The sequence below is a fragment of the Sylvia atricapilla genome, chromosome 3, assembly GCF_009819655.1.
Source record: "Sylvia atricapilla isolate bSylAtr1 chromosome 3, bSylAtr1.pri, whole genome shotgun sequence".
Lineage (NCBI taxonomy): Eukaryota > Metazoa > Chordata > Aves > Passeriformes > Sylviidae > Sylvia > Sylvia atricapilla.
In genome coordinates this window covers 54,933,808-54,958,320 of record NC_089142.1, presented here as the reverse complement: position 1 = coordinate 54,958,320, position 24,513 = coordinate 54,933,808, and the positions used below count along the sequence as shown (strand labels likewise).

At 37.3% G+C, this 24,513-nt stretch overlaps 1 protein-coding gene across 2 annotated transcripts in view; it reads left to right on the top strand.

The window, feature by feature from the left end:
- The first annotated feature begins 406 nt into the window (after positions 1–406).
- Positions 407–24,513, top strand: part of MED23 (mediator complex subunit 23) — a 37,606-nt gene continuing 13,499 nt past the window's right edge. The window contains exons 1-18 of one of the 2 annotated variants that reach the window (XM_066315397.1): positions 407–520; positions 3,189–3,220; positions 3,362–3,449; positions 4,241–4,365; positions 4,506–4,617; positions 5,433–5,531; positions 6,116–6,217; positions 6,904–6,973; positions 8,546–8,658; positions 9,802–9,897; positions 10,432–10,449; positions 16,797–16,997; positions 18,417–18,560; positions 20,002–20,147; positions 20,716–20,961; positions 21,136–21,278; positions 21,839–22,013; positions 23,703–23,866. In XM_066315397.1, the coding sequence (XP_066171494.1) occupies positions 461–520; positions 3,189–3,220; positions 3,362–3,449; positions 4,241–4,365; positions 4,506–4,617; positions 5,433–5,531; positions 6,116–6,217; positions 6,904–6,973; positions 8,546–8,658; positions 9,802–9,897; positions 10,432–10,449; positions 16,797–16,997; positions 18,417–18,560; positions 20,002–20,147; positions 20,716–20,961; positions 21,136–21,278; positions 21,839–22,013; positions 23,703–23,866 (2,134 nt within the window). In that variant the 5' untranslated portion in view covers positions 407–460. The remainder of the gene's footprint in view (positions 521–3,188; positions 3,221–3,361; positions 3,450–4,240; positions 4,366–4,505; positions 4,618–5,432; positions 5,532–6,115; positions 6,218–6,903; positions 6,974–8,545; positions 8,659–9,801; positions 9,898–10,431; positions 10,450–16,796; positions 16,998–18,416; positions 18,561–20,001; positions 20,148–20,715; positions 20,962–21,135; positions 21,279–21,838; positions 22,014–23,702; positions 23,867–24,513) is intronic. The other variant, XM_066315398.1, reaches the window with a different exon arrangement.

Below are 24,513 nucleotides of genomic sequence, written 5' to 3'. Positions count from 1 at the left end.
TCCCTTCCCAATCCATTCTGCAATTCTGTGATTCTTTATTCCTGGATGTCTTTCGATAAAGGCGTTTTCAGATCGTTCTATAATTTACTCTGAATGAATAACTCCGCAGTAATTTCACCAAACTGGGCACAAGCAGAAACGGGGAGAGTAGTGGCTGGGGATCTGTCCTGCAGATAGGGATCTCATAACAACCTAAGGGGTCCTTGCTGTAAGATCCAGAACCAGGATTTCGCCAAAATATGCTAAAAAAAGATTACTGAAAGAAAAGATTATTCAAAACCAAAAGAAGCCGAAGCGAACATTATCGTGAGAAGAAAAAAACCAAGTCACTCCGGCTGCGGGAACGGCCGTGCCGAGGCGGCGCTTCCCGGGGAGCGGCATCCGGGCCGCAGCTTCCGGCGCGGCGGGGAAGGCGGGGTGGGCGCCTGACAAAGGGCCCGGCGGGGCCCGGCCCGGCCCCATGGCGATCCCCATGGTGCCCATGGAGACGCAGCTGCAGAGCATCTTCGAGGAGGTGGTGGTGAGTCCGTGCCCGGAGCCCGCCTTTGCCGGGGCAGCGCTGTGCACAGGCCCGCCGCGCGTCCGCGTCCGTGCGGCCCGCCGTGCTCCCTCCGCGGGTGGGGGCAGTGGGGAGGGTGGGCATTCTGCGGGAGATGAAAAGCAGGTGGGAGAGGGGCTTTTGGTTTCCATGGCGCAGTCGGTGCCCTGGAGCCCCGCCGCCGTCCCCGGCCTGTTTGGCGCTGTTCCCGGGAGCCGTGCGGGAAGGTGATTCCTCAGGGCTGCCATCTGCCCCCGCTGGGCTTCATAGGAAAGCTGGGACAGGGTAGGATTTAGGATTGGGCGTGAAACGGCTTGCTTAGCCAATTCCGAATTACAGAGCGCGGAGTTTGCTGTAACATAAGCAATTTGAGGAGTTTTGAAGGAGGCTAGGAGAAGATGGATGTCCCGAGTAGGTGAGCCAGCATAATGGCATGCTCAGATTGTGGAAATACGCACAATGCTGCTTGCACGGCGAAGCATAGTTAGCCTAAAGGCCTTCTCCGTTTTCCATAGGACATTCCTTCTAACACTTTACCAGCTTTGCTGCCTATCCGTGGATGCATTCAATGCCCCGAAATTGCTCACAGTACTCGATACCAAAGCTGAGTGCAGCAGGATGATCACCTCTTTCATCTGGTTGAACACAGGGTTTGGTGCGCCCCAGGACGGGGTTTGCCCTTCTGGCTGCCCGGGCTCTCTCTGCTGGCTCACACTGAGCTGCTGCTGACCAGCGCTCCCAGATCCATTTCTGCAGGGCTGATCTCCAGCCACTCCTCTCCCCGTTTATACTTGTGCCCAGAATTACTCTGTCCCAGCTACAGAATCTGGCATTTGCTAAATTTTGTGCCGCTCATTGATTGCTCAGTGCTCCAGTCTGTCCACATCCTTTTGTAAGGCCTGTCATCCCTCAAGAGAGTCAACAGCACATGTCAGTTTAGTATCATCAGCAGATTTGCTAATGGTGCATTCAGCTCCTGCACCATAATATAAATATAAATATACCAAACTCTAGAACTGAGCCCAGAGGAACACCACTGGTGACCCATCACCAGCCAGATGCAGCCCCACTGACTGCACCTCTTGGAGATCTGGTCTCCAGCCAGTTCTTTACCCAGCACACCTGTGAACCTGCTTATTCCACAGTTCAACAGTTTGTCCAGAAGGATGCTGTGAGGGGTAATATTAAAAGCATTATCCAGAAAAAGTACTTCCAGTGGCTTCTCTTTGTCTTCTCTAAGTGGGCAACCTTATGATAGTAAAGATAGAAAGATATTAAATTAGTTAAATAGGACTTTCCCTTTGTGAAGGCAGGTCAATGGGTCATTAATCACACTTGTGTGGTGCACAAATGAATGAGGTTCTTGGTAGATATGAGATGTTCACAGCTGGAAACACTTGGGTGACAGGAGCTGATCCTGAACAGGAGCCTGACTGACATTTCAGACAAAAAGAAGCTGAAATGTCTGAAGTGGAAAGAATATGTAGGTCTCAGAGCAATTGAAATTTATTTCCATATGAATAATTTCAGTAGAGGGAAAAAAGCCCAACCTTTCTGTTTTAAATCAGCATTATAAAATGCATGATGTACTTTTCTTTGTGTGGTGTTAAGTTGCTTGTAGCATATTAATTGCCTCCACATGACTGATTCCTCATTTTGGCACTGCCTTTTAGATTGGTTTTGCATTTTTAACATTGTCATTTGCGTGTGTTGTCACACTACCTGTTTTTGTTCACTGTTGTGTGCCTAAGATTGATAGGGAGCAGCAACAAAATTGTTCCTGAGAAAATTTCTCTGTATTTTTGGAACCATAACTGATAAAATAGCAACTTGCTGCTTTCCCTGCTGCTGTTACCAACTTGGTGGACAGCAGCAAACCTTACCTTGCTTTCTATGCAGAGCAGATGGGTGTCTCCTAGATGGGTGTATTCTCCTTTGCTTCTTGATTAGCAGTGACAGGCAATTCTGGGCTAGATGATGGAAAAAGAGCACCAGAAAGTTGATTTTGTTACATGTTCTTATGTCTGTAATATAACAATGAAAATACGTAGTGTTCAGTGATAGATCACACCTGAGCATAATATGAAATTCTTGCAAAAGGTAGGAAAAGCGTTAGGATAATATTTTCCAGAACCTATTTGCTGAACTTTCAGAATAATAGTGTAGAACCCTTTGAACAAAATGGAGTTGAAAAAGAAAAGGGGCAGTGGGGGGGAGGGGGATAAAGGAAGTTCTTAGAGGAGATAAATTGGATATGCATATTTACTTAGTAAAAGACTATTACATCATTCAATCAAATTTAAAAAGCAACAGATCTAAATTAGAGAATTATGAGAAGAGAGCTGCAATGATACAATCAAACAATTTCTCCAGCTTTGGGAAGTGAATTAATCTCTAGGTGTTTAGAAGACAAAAAAACCAAAAACAACCAACCCAAAACAAAGCCTTAATGTAGATCTGCAACATTTCTGTGTCCAGATGATAACAAAGCAATCTCATCTTTGGAATAGTGTGATTTAGCAGAAGACACCGATCGCTCCCTGCTACAGTCCCACAGCAATGTGACTTTGTCTTTCGTGCTTCATCCTGGGGCCATGATAGTTGTAGAAAACCTTCTAGCAGTAGCTCACTTGGGGTTTTTCTCTTACAGAAAACAGAAGTAATTGAAGAAGCTTTTCCTGGGTAAGTATAATACTGCTTTATTTATAAATAAATATAAATATTTATAATACTGCTTTATTTGTGCAAGATTTTATGTATAAATGCATTTTTCTACTTGTTTCATTAGATACTGCTAATAACTAATGTTCTTATTTGCATTAGGATGTTTATGGACACTCCTGAAGATGAGAGAACCAAACTGATGAGCTGCCTGGGAGCTTTTAGACAGTTCTGGAGCAGTCTTTCCCAGGTTAACATTTGTTTTGTTGCTTATGTCTTTGGTACTTTATATGCTTTTTTAACGCAAGGATACTTTTTCTATTAGACAAACACTTAAGCTATAAGGTCTGTGTCCAGTCATTCAGAAGCTGTTTTCAGACATGGCTTAGTAAAGAATATAGAAAGACTTTGCAAGAAAAAAAAAAGATAATTTTGAGATTTTTAAGGTTATATAGTTGTTCAGCAGTGGTTGGTGTGCAGTGCAACTAAAGACAAACAGATAGAAGTGTAACAGTAAAGAAATAAACACTAAAAGGTAGTTTGTTACAAAATTTTTGGTAGAAGTGAAGGAGTAGGTAAAAGAGAAAAAATAAAATGAGATGGTTAAGTAAAAAAATCACCTTTCAAAAGCTAGATACCTCCAGACACTGCTCCGTAATTGATGACCTGTTCATCTTAATTTTCACTAAATTTGATCATAATTGTGAAAGGGAAAAAATGATGAACAGTTCTATTTTACTTTAGTCTGTGCTAACTTACTTGTGAAAATCAAAAGTAAAAAGTTGACTATAGAAATCAGTGGTTAAGCTAGGAAATGTTTCCCGTTCTGCACAATTGACCAACTTTGCTGGATAAGTGAGCTTCAAAATAAGATCAAAAGACTTGTAGGAAAAACTACAGGTTGGGCAACTGGATCATTTCTATTGATTTATAGTCCTGGCCTTGTGTTAGTTTCATTTTTTCATAGTAGGATACTATGTGAACTTTATCATTTGTTTCGCTACCTGTAAATACATTCTTTCTCCTCTCTTGTTTTTTCAGGAGTCCCATGAACAGTGTGTCCAGTGGATTGTAAGATTCATTCATAGCCAGCATAGTCCTAAAAGAATTTCTTTTCTTTATGACTGCCTAGCAATGGCGGTAGAAACTGGACTTCTGCCACCTAGGTGAGCCATACTGGAATAATTGATTAGATACATGGAAGGTGTTATATTGGAGGTATTTTTGCAATGACATTGTACAGTTACTGCTGGAAAACATGTGCTTATTATCTGCCATTCATTCTTGCATTGTCTTGTTCTGCTAGGATGGTTTGTGAATCTCTGATAAACTCTGATACACTTGAGTGGGAAAGGACTCAGCTGTGGGCATTAACGTTTAAATTGGTTCGGAAGATTATCGGAGGTGTAGACTACAAGGTATCTTCCACTCCTTCCTTTCTCTTTGCAAAGATGGTATTTGTTACCTTTGTTTTTAGGGTTTTATCTCAGAGACATGCAATTTTTCAAAGTCTGCTTTTCTTAGAAAATAAAATTCAGTGAGCACTTTTAATTCTTTTTGAACTTTACCCTAAGAGATAATTTTGTATTTACAATGTAACTCTTCATAGTCTTTTCTCTGTTGCAGTCCCTTTCCTCTATTTTCAGTTACAAACTAAATTACCCTAATACAGTTACAGAACTGGTAAGCACTGGAAAATAAAAACTGTCAAGCATTAAGGCTGGAATTCTGTCATCTGCTTTAACCTCTGTTCCTACACAGCAAAAAAGCTCCTGAAGGCTGAGTCCTTGGTGTGGTACAGCTCCAACAGAAAGAGTAGGAAACCATGAATGTCTTTCAGAGACTCACCTCACTGCATCTGATCATGTTAGAGCAGACTGTTTTATTTGCAGCCAGAGCAACATTGTGCTCTGGTTGAAAAAGACTTTGTAGGTTGGATGTCTCTGGATGCCCATCAAAATATCAACAGTTCCTTTTTCTTCTGGAGCATCCTAAGATGGAAAAGTTCCATAAGGAATGTATTGTAATTAGTGTTAAATTTTAATGTAATCAGTATTCATATTCTCAGGAGTGGTTTGTCTTCTGACACTTAGCAGTGTCAGAAGTGCAGCAAGAACTTAGCAGCAAGAACTAATTTTTCTGTCAAAATACTGTCTGAACATATTGATGGTGTAATCTTTCTGAGAGAAATAAAGAATATCGAGGGATGTTAATTTCACGTGCTTTCTTTCAGGGTGTGCGTGATCTTCTGAAAGTGATCCTAGAGAAGATCCTAACAATTCCAAACACTGTGAGCTCAGCTGTTGTGCAGCAGCTTTTAGCAGCAAGAGAGGTAACTATATGGATTTTATACCACTGTAGAGGAAGACAGGCCTCATTCTCTTGTTATTAGTGAGTTTCTGATGGTTGGGAGAACTCTGATTGTTGGTGTAATTCAACAAGAAAGTCTTACTCTTTGTGTTCTAGTTAATAACTGTAATTGAGCTTATGCAGTAAACAAAGTGCTTTTGTGAGATATTGTAAGTGTTAAAATCCCTAATAAGAGAGTCAGGCCCAATGCTTGACATGACTAAGGAAAGATGTATAGGATATAATAACAATTAATAGCTTTTTCTTAGTGAATAAAAATAGTAATTGTTTTCAGTACTTTGTGGGCAGACATGGAGGCATGGTCTTAATTAGGCTCAAACAGTCTAATTTATGCTTGTACAATTAAAAATAGGTTTGAGAATGAAGTATTACTATCAGAATACAACTTAAGAAAAAGTATTTTCATTCTTGTATCTGTTTCAATGGGCTGTCTCAGACTAGTAGACAGATTGCACGTGTATATTCATATACATATATAGATATGAATATATTTATTCATATACCCTGTGCAGGATCTTTTACACTGACGTATTTTTTTATTTATAGGTGGTAGCCTACATCTTGGAAAGAAATGCTTGTTTGCTGCCTGCCTACTTTGCAGTTACAGAAATCAGAAAACTATATCCTGAAGGAAAACTTCCCCACTGGGTAATGATATGATGTAAAATAATGTAACTTGGAATTTTGTTGCACACAATGCCTGTATTTTAAAACAAAGTGTATGTGAAAATTTAAAATCTGCTCAGCAGTAAGCTCTGTGTTAGTCACATAAATGAAGATACAGGCTTGATGTGACTGCAGCAGCAGCTCCATGTGTTCTTGCATGAAACTGATGATGAAATTTTGACCTATGGTCTGATGTTCAGAACTCTTGAAGCACTGAGTTAGTTTTATTGAATATGTTTGGAAATGCAGCTCATGCATACCTACCACTTTGTGCTTTCTCTATGGCTTCAGGATAAGAAAAATCGCTTTAAATACCTGACTAATGTTTTCTATGTTTAAACTCAGTTATGCAGAGCTTATTTTGAATAATCTAAGTGTTATGCATTCAAATAAGGTAGTATTCATGGGAGACAGTTCTTACATAAACTCCTAATTGAGTGCAAATGGGGAAGAGTGCTTCCTGCACCTCTGTTCTAAGGCCACATTTTTCGTTTTGTGGTTTACTGTCCAGATGATTTTTCCAACTTACTGAAATAGGAAGCTAGTTATTTTAGTAGATTCCTGCATGTTTTATTAAAATCCATACATGTATATATTTTTAAGTCTTAAATATTCCTTATCAATGTCTGGAACTTAAGCCCTAATTTTTTTCTCCTCTTCTCACACAGTTACTAGGTAATTTAGTATCAGATTTTGTGGATACCTTCAGACCTACAGCAAGAATAAATTCTATTTGTGGTAAGAGAATGACTTAATGAATGACTTCAAAATATTTTTTGAGCTGTTTTTTTCTTAGAACCTTTTGGGATCTATATCATCTAAGTAAAATAATTCCGATCTTATGTTTCATCTAATACCTCTGCCCTTGTCAGTTTGTTTTCAGACTTGCTTCCCTTCAGGTTTTGTTTTGAAGGCAAAAATTCGTTGCTGAGATCAAAATAATTTTTTGCTACCTGCTGGTAGTGGAAGTGTTATAGTTGTTACATGGTCATATGCTTTGTAACTGCGGGTCACTAGTAGAGTAGGAAAATTGTAGGTTTTCTGTGCCCAAGGATTTTGAGTTAATAAATACCCACTGAGATGTTAGTGTTGGAGTGTTTCAACTGCGGTTTCCGCTAGAGCTTTTGTAGCTGCTCAGCTTCTTCTCTGTTGTTGCACACTTCTGGGTGAACGTTTCCTAGCTCTGATGGGTACTTATGAAAGAAATGCTCTTCTCCATTTATTGTTAGAAATATGATGGTCAAAATTTGACTGCTGTAATGTGATGCCTGCTGCATTTTTCTTCAAAAGATAAAAATGTCTTCTGTTTGTTTTGAGTAGTTTAATAAGAGCTGCATTCGTTCTGGGCAAGGTTTATTGTGATGGAGGGTCTTTAGTGCAGAGATTAAAAATGTAAATTCAGCTGTAATGCTCCCAAAGCATTTTGTTTCAGAAGCATCTAGTTATTCCTGTAATGAAAGTGTGGCATAGCTTTTATTGATATGACTGACAGGGATCACATTTTATTTTTTTCAAGTGTTGTATGTGTAAATGACTTGTATAGCTATGATTGAAGAGAAGAAATAAATATTTATTTGCTTCTTGATTTATCTGATAATGATATAGCCAGTTTGGATAATAGAAGTCATGGAATTTGAACTGAGAGAGGACAAAATTGAGGCACCTAAATTTACATGCTGATATACAGGTTTGCTTGGGGCTCAGTTCAGATGCTTACATTTAAGCAACTAAAATAAAGGCTGGTTGTCGAATCCATACTGACTAACAAGTGTAAATTTGGCCTACCAAACACACTTCATGTGTTTTGGTCTCACTGGGCTCTGCTGGCTGAATTGACTGGATCTTCACAGATTTTAATTGCAATACACATGGTTTCATTTGACTGCTTTACTGAACACAGTCTTACCCACAGGGTCAAAGAAGGGAAATCGAAAGACTAGATTTATAAGGTTTATTATAAACTTGAGTTTATAAGGCTCTTTTTTTTGTGGAAAGGGTCAGTCTGTCAAAATCAAATCCCTAGATCAAGCAATGGCAGAGTAACAGTATTCTCGTCATCTGTAAGGGTACTTTTAGATTGATATTTGCAAATGCTTTTAGTTTTGGAGTACCCAATGTGAATAAATGGGGATTTTACTACTTAGATATTTTAAAAAATAAAATTAACTTGAAGCAATCCTGTGGTACAAAACCTTTAAACAATGGGAATTTAAGGAGAATATAAAAGTGGCCGAGGCCAGTTTTTGCATCTAAATGATTAGGCAATGGGCCAGTTTCACTGCTTGAGAATTTATGTTTCATTGCATGTAGGTCGCTGTAGTCTCCTTCCTGTGGTAAATAACTCAGGTGCCATGTGTAACTCATGGAAGCTGGATCCCACAACCCTTCGTTTTCCTTTGAAAGGTCTCTTACCATATGATAAGGTATGCCTTATTAAACTTCTTAAACCTGTCACATTCAGTAAAACAAAACTTTGATGTCATTAAAGCAGGGAAAAATGTCAGCCATGATATCCATCTGTTCCAGTTAGGATAACTTAGAAGGTGTAGACATTTTATATTTCAGTGATTTCAAGCTATATACAGAGGACATGGAAAGTCGTGCTTGGTATAACTGCTGTCCAGGATGCTGAAGAACATGAGACAGTTTAGTGTGCTTTGTGGCTGTGTGCATGTGAGAGAGCAAGTGAGAGCAGAGAATTGATTGGAAAATGGGCCAGATAGAAGAGAATGGGGAAGTAATTTCTTCTTTTCTGTGCTCTTCATTATCACACAGGAAAGATAATTTACAATTCAAACAGTTTGAATGTTTGAACTTGAAACTCTGAATGTGAAGTAGTGGTGTACTGGAAGAATTTAAAGGATAAGGACAAAAATCCATGTTGTCCTGCATCCCATTCCTCATACCCTAGATGTCTAAGAAAGGAAATAAATACAGCATGTCTAGCGACAATGCTCACTATCTATAGCCATTATCATTTTTTGTGTTTTCTGACACTGATGTGGTTTCTTTGTATTTAGTAAACCTTCATCTCCCAAATACTTTTTAGACTCTTCTTGAGTCCCTTTAAGGTTTTGGTACTCTCAACATGCATTTGACAAGGAGTTCCACATTTCAGCTTTTATGTTGCATGAGGAATCAGCTCCATCAGCTTGTTTTGAACCCAGCTCCAGATAACATTTTTATTTAAAGTGATTCAGGCTGTTGGAAGATGCAGTGAGCAGTTCTTTTGTATCCGATTTATTCACATCGGTCCTGATTTTTATGCATTTTGAGAGTTTTATGCATTTTGAGTTCAAGGCTGTTCCAAAAAGTATACCATCCTTTTATTGGATGAAAAACGTTCTTCTACATGGACCTCATAAAATCTGCCACTTCTTAAGAGCTATGATTATCTCCTCATTTATTTTAGTTATCAGAGAGCAAGAGGATTTCCCAGATAATACATACCTGCATAAATTAAACGTTCATTCTTACAATGTTTACTCAGTTAAGTGTAAGCTCAGTAGTAAACATAATCTTGAGGCAATATATGTTTGTATGTGATTGCTTGTTTCTTTTTCAAGGATCTGTTTGAGCCACAGACTGCTTTATTGAGATATGTGCTGGAACAACCGTATTCAAGGGATATGGTCTGCAATATGCTAGGTCTGAATAAGCAGGTACTGTACTGTGCTCTAACACGTGATTTAATTCTGCATAGAATCTGCACTATTCTTTTTCTCTTTTCTTTGCTATAGCTAACTAAGCAAAACAGTTTAGGTCCAGAGAGTGATTTTTTTTTTTTTAATGAGATCATATTAGGTTAATTGGACACTGTTATTCCTATCATTTGTATATTGCTTTACGAATGTTAAATTGAAAAGTAGAGATTTAAAATATGATTTTTTTTTGCATTGCTTTTTTTTCCTATAAGGCCAGCCTCAAGTACACCTTTGACAGACAGTAGGAGACTGGTTATTGTTTGTTGGTTTTTAAAGGGTTGTTGTACTCTGTTATATTGGAATGCTATAGAATAGTTGAAAGCTGGGGTTTGTTTTGTTACGTTTTTTCTTTTGAAACGTTAGAATGGGGGGGCTTAGTCTGACTTGGGGATCCTTGAGGCTGGCCTCATAGTCACTGTTTTGTCTTTTCTTTTTTTCTTCCTTTATTTTTGTTCTGTCCTGTCTTGTCCTGCCCATCCTCCAATGCTCTAGACCTTGAACATTGCTCAGGTATGTTCACAACCTTACTGTTGTATTGTGACTAACGATACGCTGGCCGCTTTGTAGCCACTGATTCCAGGTAGAGAATACATGTACACTCAGGGCTTGAAATTGGCAGGACCATTAGTCAAGGGCAAATTCTCACTACGATTCTCTAGACATATGAGAGATGTAGCATAAAGCTGACAGTCAGTGGTCCTTTGATACTAAAATTTTTGTTGGAATGGACTGCTACCATTTCCCTTACCAGTCATAACTTTTACTTTGCTGGAATTTTCAGATGAGGAGAGATTTTTAGTTCAACATTTCTTTCCTTAAGCTGGTGGAAAAAATATCCACTGGACTTAATTGTAAAAATATAAGGCTGTAAATATATAAATTTAAAAAAAGAAAAGTTTAAAAGTGGAATTTTCTTATCATTAGGAAGCCTCTGTAAAGAACTTCCCAACAAGCAATTATAATATTCTCCAATTTAGCTGAGAAAAGAATAGTGCAGAATACCACACAAAAAGTAATTCCTTAAAATTTTGACTGCTTGTTGAAATAAATAAACAACTGAGCAAGTCAACCAAGTGGACTTCTGCTCGAAATTTGAAATTATGGGTGTTATATTTATAGTTTGTCCCTCATTACATTAATAATTGCCACACCTGCTTTAAAAAAACAGTGTTTAAGATTTATAAAATAGCGTTGCTGTTTGCAATACTATAGTGAAGGTTGTGTCAGTGTTTCCATTTAAGAAACTTTTTTTAGGTTTGTAACTTGACTATAAAATTTACATGATCCTGAAACCTTGTGTACATTTCCCAATGTAATGGAATACACCAGTGCATTTTTTGAACTGGGATAATGTTTTTGAATGCACAGATTCCTACATCTTGGCTGACAGTACTCTGTGTTGTATATGACAGTCTTCTGTATCTAGGACTTAAAGCAGCTGAAATGTTAAACCTTGAAATTTAGCTGCTAGGTTTACTGTTTAAATGAGTAGTATTTGTGTGTCTTTGTGTTTGCATTGAGTTGATAAACCACACTCTATCCATTTTGTAGCTGGTAAATACAAGATATAGACAAAAATTACATTGAACCCATTCTATTCTTCTAGCTATGGATGGTCTGTCCTTTCATGTTAAAAAAAAAAAAAAAAAGTTAAAAATGCTGGGTTTTACCTCTTACTTCACCGTCCTCTAAAAGTAATTGAAGAAATAAAGTGTGTTAAATTATACTTTTTAAAATTTGTTTGCTACTATAAAAATTCCTACACAAAGTTTCATCCTGGTGTGAACTTTTATGGCCAAGGAACAAACGTGAAGAATGTGGCTTATAAAGGAAATGCTGACAGAACATGAACTATAGCTGTGCTACTACAGTTACACCAGTATAAAGATGTTGAAAATATGTGAGTTGAAAATACAGATATAGGGGTGGGTGGTACAGTGGTATAGAAAAGGAAATATGTTCCATTTAAATGTTAATATACTCTGCATAAAACTGTGGAAAACATTAAAATTTTACTTGTTTTTAGGTACAAATTGCATTTGTGTTATATTTCAATTTGTTAATGTAGTCACCTGACAAAAATAGTAGCATGCTTTTCAGAAGTTGTGTAACTATACCAATGCTTTCAGTAAAATGGCTGATAACCTTGTATTTTATTATTAGAGAAATAATTGCAGAAATTGAACTGTCACTATAATAGAAGACATTTAGAAATGCAAATAGTGCCAAGTTTGTTTCGGAATAAATACAGAAACACCTCAATGCAATGATCATTCTTTATTTATGATCATTAATTATTTATGTGGAGTTGCTTGTATGCCCTATCAACTATTTACACAGATCCAGTTGCAGGATTGGAGCCTTCATTTGAATCTTTTGGCATCACAATCTAGGTATGGTTCAGCCAGATTTGTCCTAGTTCTCAAATATTCTTGAAGATGAACAACGAAATTTTGTGGTTCAGTCTTAACTAAGCAGATCTGTGTTAGAAAACCATTCACTCAAGCCATCTCTGAGTTGTGTAAAAATATACAAATCCAGCTGTTCTGTTAACCTTGCAGGGAGAAAAATGAAGGTAAAATTTCATATATTTATAGATTCATATGTTCCTTTCAGGGTTCTAAGTTTTCTTGTGGGATGAGGTTTTCCAATACCCTTATCAAGTATATGGTTTTAAGTCCAGATGTAATAATATGGGCTTGGAAATATTTCTTATGTTGATGTCTGGGGACTCTGAGTTTTTGCTATTGTGTATTTCTGTGTGGAACAATACATACTCTTGTATATCTGTTTGAATTAGTCTATAGGAAATAGAGATTTAAATTGTAATTTGTTCTGTATGTTATCATGGTTTGCAGTTGAAATCTTATCTTAAGTATCTTTACCAACCTAAATGACTCAACAATTCTACGTCAATTTATATTCTTCTGCTAACTGGAGTATCAATTTCAATTCTTAGTAATCTTTTAAAATAATTTTTTTAACCATGTAACAGTTTGGTTTTTTTGGAAAATGATTAACAGTCTTACCACACTGATACCACATTAAGATTTAGTTTAGGGGTCTTACAGCTGTTTTTTAAAATGGAACTAAAGTAATGTCTTAAGGACATGAACTCACTTTGGAGGTTTTGGTTTATATCTTTACTTTCTCTCTATGTACAGATTGAGACTTGCATGAAGAATAGAATGCCATTTTTGCTTGCGTAGTTGCAGTTAGGATCTTGTTGCAGTCTAATCAATCAAAAGCTGTTATTTTGTTTTCTCTTCTTTGGAGAATATTTGAGACAGATAATTTTCAGGTTTCTTGTTTCTGTAATGTAAAAATGTTTAATTAGCAGCTATTGTATTAATGATTTTGCTCTTTAAATAGTGTATTTGGGCTGGTCACCTTTTAAACCAGCAGTGGTGATCTGCAGCTTATCTTGTTGGTTTTGCCTTACTCCCTGCAGGTGAATGTGTAGTTGTGTTCTCTGCTGGCTACAAACCAGGATAATTAGCATGGAGAAGCTATTGTAAGCAGAACTGTTAAGTGAAAGGAATGATATAATGCAATATTTTAAAATTGACTTCCACTTTTACTATTAAAAATTCAGTTGATGCTGGGATCTTACTATCAAATTTCATTGGTGATAGCATGGCAAAGTACTCAGTTTAAGGGGTGTCATTTTTTAAAATATGTTTCTGATTGTAAGGGTGTGCATTGAGGACACTCAAGTATATGTTCCTTGTTGAAACTTACTTCTCTTTTTAATGGGAGAAACTTGAGAATGGCTGCCAAACTTGGAAGAGATGATAGAATCAGATATAATATAAACAATAAGCTTTATGGTTTTGTGTCCTTGTAGCAGACAGTTTTGGAACATGGAAGTGTGGGGGTAGTTCTGTCACGCATTAACTACTTTAGGCATTTTGAATTGGACTTTTGAAGACACCAGTTACTCTTGTAAGGATCTTGGCCTCTGTGATTTGGTCTTCTGAGTCCATTTCTTAAGAGCAGATATTTACTGAATGTTGTTTGTTTAAAATACTCAAAAGCTATCATAGCCATCAGCCAGCCTTACTGATTCATTGAAATATTTTCCTTTTAGGAAATTTCAGTTTAGGGCTAGCCATGCCCTTGCCTCACCCTTTGATACCCACCCTGTCTCGATTCCTCAGAAAAAGAAGGAATTAAAAATTCAAACCCAAATAAGAGCAACAAGACACTATACAACTGAAGCTCTGATCCACTAAGAGAATTACCATTAGAGGACTGGTCTTGAGACATTTTTGTCTTAAGTTGTCATGGAAGCAGTTATTTCCCCCCTGTGTTTTTTCATGGTTTAATAATGTTTTCAGTGAAATTATGTATTTTCAGATTTTTAAATGTTCAGAACAAAATGGAGAACATGTTTGTACAACCAGATTGTAAAAAATTAGAGTCATGCTTACTTTAGGGGAAAAGCATCGTGATTTTGAATGATACATTTTTTCATACATAATCCAGAACAGCATTTGGAGGGTTTTTTGTTGTTCTTTTTGTTTTACTTAAGCCATGCCAAAACATGAATTCCTGCTTATTTGTGAGGGTAATCAGCTCTCACCTATAATTTTATTCATCTCAGTTTATACTGCAATTTTCTTTCACTTATGAGCAATTAATAAAACAATCCTGCAAATTCCTGTGCAGCATAGTATTTTATTTCCAAGAGTTCCAAAACTATAGATACAAATCTTTGCAAAATATACATTCACTGAAAATACAGGGGAAAAAAAGTTGCCATAAAATTGAATTAATTAGGATAGAATATGATGTACTTCTAATTTTCTGATGGAAAATTGTTTTTAAAGCAATGAAAGTGTGGTTTTCAGAATAAAAGCTTGAGTTAATTTTTTAAATTTCCTGCCTCTTAAACTTTCCCCAGTCTTAGAATTATTCAGAACAGCAAAATTCCTACTGGAAATTCTGGCTCTCTTTTTAACAGTAATATTTTTTCTGTTGTATTCTTCGAGTAACTTCATTCCAAATTAATATAGCCTAACATGATTAGGCATTTGGACATTAACCCAGTGCTTAGCGAACTATTAAATTTCAAGCCCTGTACATAATAGTTTTGCATGCTGGATTATAAACTAGTCTGTAGTGTTGTCTGTTGCACCCTGCTCTGCTTCATAATTAGTTGCTTTGGGAGGGGGAGAAAAACGAGCCACAAAAGACCCAGTGTTCTGAAGTGATGGTGCCAATAACTGCTCTCTGTAAACCTGTACCGTGGTTGGTCTGTGATAATGACATTGCGTACTGGGAGAAAAGGTATCATGCTTTCTGTCTTAGCTAGAGGTTTGTGTTAAGCATGCTTCAAGAAAGCACAGCTGGAATTGTAGCTTTCTGCAGTTTTGAGCTGGCAAAGAGCATGCAACAGGGGATGCTGTTCACTGTATTTTGTCAACTTTTCCAATTCTTGCATTCTGTTTTAAATTGAAGAGAATCTCTTTTCTTTTCATAGCAAAAGACTACCATCAATGAAGGTAGAACAAGCATCTCCTTTCAGCATCTCTCTTTACTTTTATTATATCTTTATATTAGCCTTTTCTTAGGCTGCCTGGCTAGTAAGTCAAAGAATTCATCTAAGGCATCCCTAAAATGTTTTATGAGTATTGGGGTGATCTTTTAAGACTTTTTTACCTTTTTGCCTCTAGAAAGGGATAATGCATTTTCATGATTAGTGTTTGAGCAGCTCTTCCTTTTCTTTTGTATCATAAAGTAATAAATTTTTGTTTAAGGCTGCATTATATTACAGGCATCAGGCTAGATAAAAAAATGAATAAATGTGACCATTGCCTAGTACAGATTGCATTGAAACAAACAGGTTAGATTATTTCCAAAGTGCTAGCACTTTCTGAAATAAGGTAAATGATCCATGGGTTTTTTTTTTTTTTCCTTAGTTATAGTACATTATGTGAGTGTAACAATTCAAATGCAGGATAATAACAAGAAGTTTTTGCACTGAAGGTCTTGTAACATGTGACATTATACTTGGTAGTCTTGAACCGGAGATTTATAAGTGAGTTCCAAATTACTGGTAGTGGACTTACTTTATATATATCTATACTAACAGAATATGTCAGACTGTCTAATGATTTCCTTTCTTGATCATTATTAAAAATTATCAGAGATGGTGTGTATTTTAAATTATGTCTGGGTTTGCATAGCTCAGCATGAAGACTGTGGCAGTCTAACATCTGAGGGGTTCCTCACTCTGGTGTGTAATTTCTGTTCTATTTACAGTATGTAGAACTCACCACTGATTAATTTTCAAATCTTTTTGATATTGTAACATGTGGTGCTGTGTCAATACGACAGCATCTAGTTATAGGGGTATTAACCAGATGTTAATTCTGCTGCTTCTCTGTGGTGGTCCCTACTTTTGAAATGGACTTAACGGAGAAAAGAAGGAATGAAAAAAAAAAAACCAAACCAGCAAAAAACCCAAACCAAATAAAAGAATCCCCACCTATGTTTTTAAAGCATGGGCTTTTTTTTCTGTGAGTGTAAGATCAGAGAAGTAACATTCTGCCTGAATTTGCTATAAAACGGCAAAAAAAACACCCCCCAAAACCCCAGATGTTATCTCTGTGTTGATGAGCTGTATTTTGGAACTGAGTAGGGAATTATGGAATACATGATAAAATGTAAAAGTCATTGTGACCTGTAACATATTGCAGCTTTAATATACTGGCTTATCCTTAACTTAAGTTCAGACTTCATCTCATGCTTCCCAGCCTTCTGTCAAAGTACTGTACTGTAACTGCAACTGTGCAAGTTCTGGAGCTAATGGCAAGGCTTTTGGAATACTGTATCTGATCTCTGCCTTACAGCACAAGCAACGTTGCCCTGTGCTGGAGGACCAGCTGGTGGACCTTGTGGTGTATGCCATGGAACGGTCTGAGACTGAAGAGAAGTTTGATGATGGTGGAACCAGTCAGCTTCTGTGGCAGCATCTCTCCAGCCAGCTCATTTTCTTTGTGCTCTTTCAGTTTGCAAGTTTTCCTCATATGGTCCTATCACTCCATCAAAAGGTAAATTGTTTGTATCGCTCCCACATGGTAAGAGGGATTTAAAAAACAAAAACAGTGGGGTTTTTTTAAGTGTCGCTCAACCCTGCAAGAAGTACCTGATGTGTAAGAATTAATTAAATTTTTAATCACTGTTCTCTCTGGAAGTCAAATTCTCAAGTTATGGTGCTGTGAGCTAGGTGTGTTTTTAGTGTATTCAATTACAGGATGTTGCATTTTATTTGGATTCAAAGTGTGCTAATAACTACAATAAAGAGATAAACTGGCATAATTCAGAAGATCTAAGTATTGTGCTGTTGCATCCAGTTTACAAATGAGTTTTGAGCAGAGTGAATGCCCTGTTCTGTTCATGGACTAAAAAAACATGCCATGCAAATGGATGTAGGAACTTGCTGTTTGTCTAATCAATCTACTCAAGCAAAGGTAGTTTGCCCAGTTATGGTGATACTGGCAATCACAGTCCCAAGTTATTTTTACTTCCCAGTAATAGTTCCATTAAAACTGATAGTAGTATTTGCTCTTTTCTCTGGTGCTCAGAGTTATAGTTGTAAGGGTAGTGGTGCCAGTCCTCCATGAGAAAGGAGGGAGGGGTTGCAGTCAGCCAGCAACATCTTGAGCCCTTTGCTGAGAGAGCTGTATGTTGTTGATGGTAGGGATGTTCTTTCTCCTCACTGTAGGGTCAGCTTGTGGCTATTTAGAGACAGTTTCCAACACGTACAACACATTGCTCCATCTTCATTTGTCCACAGTTCCATGTTACATAAAAATTTACTTCATATGTTGTGTTCCACTTGTGATGGACTGTAGTTCTCTGCTGTGTTTTCCCTGAAAATAGTTTTAGCAGGGCTGTATTCCTGTAATTATTGTTAAGAAACAATTGGAACAGTAGGCATTGTACAACACAGTTGCATAAATCTGGTATAAAACTACAGCAAGCAAGATAAGAGTAGAATATTAGTTATTAGAGGGTTGTTGTTACAGATAAAAAAAAATTAATTAACAACAAAAACAACCCCATGTGAGTCCAGATGAAGCAAACTGAAGTTGTTCTGGCTCAAGGGACTTCCTTTGTAGGAGTGTATAAAACCTGTGGCCTGATGCTAGGCAGTGGCAATACGATACTTCACTACAGGGCTACAAGGTAACAATTTAAGACCAATATTTAAGTGTTGCTTGTTTTCAAAGTAGTTATCCTCAGGAGTTAAATGCATTTTAAATCTTACCATTAATTGTTGTCACAGAGTCCATTCACATGTTAGAACTAATGTACCTATTTTTCTTCTTTCTGAGAACAATGTATGTTCTACCTAAGTCCTACTATTTTAGGACTGCTTTAGTCAGTCCTTTTACTTTTAAAAGAATCTTTACAGTGATTTTTTTTTCTGCGTGCAGTATTTGTCTGTTACTGAGTGTTCTTGACAGTTGGCAGGCCGTGGTCTCATTAAGGGGAGAGACCACCTGATGTGGGTGCTACTCCAGTTCATCTCTGGCAGCATCCAGAAGAATGCACTGGCTGACTTCCTCCCGGTTATGAAGCTGTTTGATCTCCTGTATCCTGAGAAAGAAGTAAGTCTGATATTAAAAGTTTCATTTTTAATTCAACTTGGGACCTTCATGTCTCCATATTACTATCTTTCTTGAGTCACTCTTACAACAGGGTGCTGCATAGTTGGAGGGAGATACTTCATAAGATTTTTGAGGATTTCATATCCATGTAACCACATTTGTTTGTGTTTACTCCTTTCTTTCTTGGCTTTGGTTTGATTAAGGAGTGTTAAAGCACTGAGGAGACTGTGAAGGAATAACGTGTAATTCTATTGTTACATCTGGGCTGAAACAGAATAGTACTTTAAATTAATTTTGCTGGAGAAAATCAAATAACATCCATGCTTTGTACATTCCTCAAGAATTATGGTTCCTGAGGAAGGAGCACTTAGACAAAGTTCTTAAGCTTTAATCCTGGCAGCACTGTCAGTGTGAAGTTGATTGCTTACACTTTCCGTAGTGCTTTTTTCTTTGGGTAAAATGGAAGTCTGTTGTGTATCAAACTCATATGTAACAGTTTTTCCCCCTGCTACATTAGTTTTGACCTACAGAAATTGTTTGCACAATTTGTGTCAGGAGTTTTCAATTGCCTTTGTCAACATCAAATACTAGAAGAGCAATAGGACTGTTTATTTCATCTGTAGTGATGGCTCCAGGTGACACTTACTGAAAGTCTTTGCTTGACTAAGTCCTTTTTAAGTGTTACATTTTAAGTGGTTGTGAAGCTGAATCCTAGGAAGCGCTTTTTTTTTAAGATTCATATTCACAAGCACTTAAAATATTATCTCTGGCTCTTTTTTTTAAGAGGATTTGTCTTGCTGTCATGTTGATGCTGTGTCAGCGCTGTCTCACTTGCACTGTCAGTGGTGTTTGTGCAGCAGTAACTGTGTCAAAGGGAAAGAAATGTGAATGTTGGTAAAAGGGGAGGGCCAGAGTTCCTTTTCCAGCAGCAGTACTGTCTAAGTCTGGATTCAAAACTTCTGTATTTTGGGTTGTATCTGTACCTTTTTATGAGAAGTGTATTACTGTTTAAGATTAACTGTGATGCTGAGCAATTTAGATTTTTCAGAAAGTACTGTTGAACCCCTCAGTACCTACTATGCAAGCAGATACCATAATTGGTTTCTGAATAAAGTGTGTGAGGCTGAGAGAAAAAAGCATGTGCTTTGTAACTGGAATATATGTCTGGAAACTCTTAAGCATGAATTTCCTTTTGCCAAGGTCTTAGATTGTTTGTCTGGGTGTTTTTCAGCATAATTACTGAGGTGCAGGTCTCTTCCATAGCTCTTGATTTAAAATTACAGACACTGATGAGGGTAGAATCTGTTCTTTAAAAATGTTCTTTAGGGTCAGAAAGTCAGAAAAAATAAAAACTTGATCTGTGAACCTGATCTGGCTATCTAAGTTGGTTTTCTGCACATTAATTCATGTGGTATGTCACATTTGTGTGTTCTTTCTTTAGTATATTCCTGTACCTGATATTAACAAACCTCAGTCAACTCATGCTTTTGCAATGACCTGCATTTGGATTCATCTGAACCGGAAGGCCCATAGTGACAACTCCAAGTTGCAGATTCCCATTCCTCATTCTCTTAAACTTCACCATGAGTGAGTGTGGAGGTTTTGTTACGTTTTGGTTTATGTTTAGGCATATTGAAATAGGCAGTCCTAAGTCTGTATTCAGACAGGATTGTGTGATGCGATGCTGTATAAAGGTTATCAATAGAGTGACTTCAAAGTTATTCAAAAAGACAGAGCTCAAACTCAAAATATTTCGTAAAAAGTGAAATGCTGTTATCCAGCTAGTGGAAATGATATGTTTTATCTCAGAATAATGTCTTTATTACTGATAGAGAATCTGAAATTGCCCATTTATGGGCAATTTTGTTCAGTTACTCTGAGGTTCGGAAAGTGTGGATAAGCAGTATAATGGGTCAAGTTTTTGTCTGGATAAGTGGTTTTTAACTGTGTTTCCTGAGGTATTTCTCCAATGCAGAAAAATCGTAACACAGTGAAACTGTGGCATAAGTAGTTGTTTTGATATGGTGCAATTAATAACTATTTTGATTTTTTTCTACTATTTTATAATGGGTTTTTTGGCAGAGATTGTTGTAGCTGTATTCCTGGAATGCATATGTATTCTTTCTGCTTAATGTTTAATCTTTTTGGTACACAGGTTTTTGCAACAGAGCTTAAGAAATAAAAGCTTACAGATGAATGACTACAAAATTGCCTTGTTGTGCAATGCTTACTCAACAAATTCAGAGTGTTTCACTTTGCCAATGGGTGTTCTAGTAGAGACTATTTATGGAAATGGCAACATGAGGACACCTCTTCCAGGGACTAATTGCATGGCATCAGGGTCTATCACCCCATTGCCAATGAACCTCTTGGACTCACTCACAGTTCATGCCAAAATGAGGTACAGTATGTGCAGCTAGCTTTTTATTTTAACCCATAAGTCTGTGTGTAGCTAATTGTCATCAAAAAGGCTTTCTGTGGCTGGACGTGTCATATATAGATCTATTCATTTTCTTTAAAAATGTGGTAAATTTCAAGTCCATGTTTTTGATTCAAAAACACTTTCTCTCCTCAGTCTGATTCACAGCATAGCTACAAGGGTAATTAAGCTGGCTCATGCAAAATCTAGTGTGGCCTTGGCTCCTGCTCTGGTGGAAACCTATAGTCGCCTGTTGGTTTACATGGAAATAGAATCGTTGGGCATCAAAGGCTTTATCAGTAAGAAAGAAAACCCTTTTTTTTCCCCTTTTCTTTCTGTTTAGTGATATTTTTGTTTAATGGCAGCTGGAGACCATAGTAAAACTGAAAAAATAGTGATGCAGCATGTATAAATTAGTTTTATGTAAAATAAACTGTGAAAGTTGTCCTAGTGCTGCAGTGAATTCCAGACTAGTTGTGCTGCTGTCCTTTATGCTTGTATACCTGTATGGCCAGGACCTTTCCAGTTGTGCTGTGTCGTATAAAAGCATGCTTAATGGAAAAGTGTAAGCAAAGTTACTTTGAGACATACAGGATACTTAATTGTTCTTGTTAAAACAATTTGCATGTCTGCTGTATATGTTAGTTCAAAAGATTATTTAGCTCTATACATTGAAAGATTATTAAGCTCTATACGTTTACAGCATCTTCAGACAGCACTCGCACATACGCTTTTTTTGAGGTCATACACTTTTCAAATGAGATGTCTGACTTGCAGCCTAATAAAACCTGTGTACTCTGTAATTGTATTTCAAGGTATGTCAGTTGTTAAACTGACTTTACAAACTTTTTTTCATAAGGTCAGCTCCTGCCAACAGTGTTCAAATCTCATGCCTGGGGAATTTTGCATACTCTGCTGGAAATGTTTAGCTATCGGATGCATCACATCCAGCCTCATTACAGAGTCCAGCTCCTCAGCCATCTTCATTCCTTGGCTGCTGTGCCACAGACTAATCAGAACCAGCTTCATCTCTGGTGAGTGACATTTGCCATATTTGTCCATAATCTCAGATTCCTTCTTGTTGAAAGCTGCATGAGAATTGTTCAAATGGCACTTCCCAGTCTTACTCCTGTGACTTACTTGTTTTGGGATGTCTCAGCAGTACAGCTGGATGTTAGCAGTAGTGCTCTGCAAAGACACGTGAGGCAGCGTCCTGCACACACATGGCAGCAGTGTCATGAGTCAGCACACAGCATATGCAACAGAACTGTCCTGTCCAGAAGTGCTTCTTGCATGCTAGATAAAGGGCAATTCCTGCTGCTTGTAGTCAGTGCTTGGTTGTCTGCCAGTGAGACTGTGCTTGCTTCCTTTTCTACAGGATGTTTAACTCCATTACAAGAGTTAAGTTGGTTCCCTTAATTCTTATGTGAGACTGATTCTCAGTCAGATCAGAGAATTAGTCTGGTTCACCCTGAAACTGAAAAGGAGTTTGTCCAAAGCTGTGGTGACTGTACATGAACCTGAGTGGAGTCCCTCATAGGGTGTGTGTCATGATAGCCTAAAACAGTGGCTAATTTGAGTACAAGAAAGGTGACAAAGCTGGTTAGAGAAGGCCTAGAGAGGCTGTGCAGGTAATTCCAGGCAAAAGCTTTGAGTTTACCTTACTGTTAGTGAAGGTTAAGAGCATAAGATTCAGTTTCTATGTAGAATCTGGGGCTTCTAGTCAAAAAGTTGGGGAAAATAGTGTCAATTCACTCTTAGAGCACAATAAATCTTGTGGGAGTATGTGAGACAGAGTAACTTCATTATTAGCAGTTCATCTAGAGAAAGTCTAATTATATAGTAAATTCAAAGATTCATAGAATGGTTTGGTTTGGAAGGGACCTTAAAGATCACCTAGTTCCATCCAACTCTTTTGCCATGTGTAGGGGAACCTTCCACTGGATCAGGCTTCTCAATTTCATAGTCCAAATTCAAATTGCCTTGTTGCTTATCCTTTAAAAAGCATAAAGAAAACAGTTTCTCCCTGAAGTCAAGGCGCTGCTCTCTTTATTGACCTCAATCTTGCTTTGTCATCTGAGTCTGTAAAATACAAGTGTTAGTCAATTTTAATGAGTACTGCATGCAGCTAGAATAAACTATGGCTTTGGCATTTCAAAGACACAGTGTTATAAAAATCTTTCCAATGATTTCAAACTACCTGGTGTGAAAAGTGCTTCCTACTAAAGCACTGGAAAATTGGAGTGCTTTTAATCAAAATACTTCCTCAACTTCCTAATTTCTTTAATAAGGACAATTTAGTGCTGTCTACTTGAAGATGTTAGTTGGCTTTGAAGCTTCCTATGTATTATTCATGCTTTTTTTAATTTTGGTTTTGCATATATTTATTTTTATTATCTTCTTTAGATGAAGATGTGCAAAAAATAATAATGAGGGGCTCTAATTTGGAGAGACTTGAGGCTCTTCTTCAGGGTCTGCACTTGAAAGTTTTGCCAAATCTACTTTTGAGTGCTATATTTGAAAATAAGATACTGAAATAGTTGATAAATTTATTAAACAGCAGAAAAAATAAACTTTTTCGAAAGGTTAAAAACATTGTTTTCAAAACAAAACGTTTCTGTATTACTTGAAGCAGTAAATGGAGGAAAAAATAGGTATTTTTTGAATCTTAGAAGCATCAGCATAGGTCTTACTTGCTAACTGGACTGTTTTCCTTCTTTCAGTGTTGAGAGTACTGCTCTAAGGCTAATCACAGCTTTGGGCAGCTCGGAAGTGCAGCCGCAGTTCACACGGTTCCTCAATGATCCCAAAACAGTTCTTTCAGCAGAATCAGAAGAACTCAATAGGGCTTTGATCTTAACTCTGGCAAGGGCAACACATGTTACAGGTAATAGTAGTACCTCCCAGTAAAAGCTGTAGTCAAACCTTTTCTCTAAAGTGCTGTTCAAAAGAGTGTCATCAAAATGGCCTAGTCATAAAACATGTCACATACACTTCTGGTTTTGAAAGTGTAATTTTAATTTCCAGCTACTTATTATTGAAGCAGTAGCAAAATGAGTAAAATGAGACATTGTTTCAAAGTTTATTCAGAGGTACACTGTGAATAGGGTTTAGAGTTTTTTTAGTGTCTTATTTTGAGTTTCATTAATTTAAATCTAAATGTTTGGATTGATTATTAATACATGCTATTTAAATAGCTTGAAATACTCACAGCCACTGTGCTGTTCATGTGGAAGCCACCCCCTCTATAGCCTGCATTTAAGAAAAGGTAGTCTGAATTTTGGGTTTCTTTTTTTTTTGGGAAGGGAAAAAAGAAGCTTTCATTTTGTCTTCTAATGTTTTCTAGTGTGCAGTGACATGGATCAGGTTTTTGTTAGCTTTGAGGGAGGTTTTTTCTCTCTCCTTTTTTATGGTTCTAGTCTACAGACTCACTGGAGAGTTAGAACAACTGATTCACAAAGACTGGTGAAGGTGATTTGAAAGAGAAGGGACTTCTATGTGTTGGTTTCTTTTTTTTTTTTTTTTTTAACCATT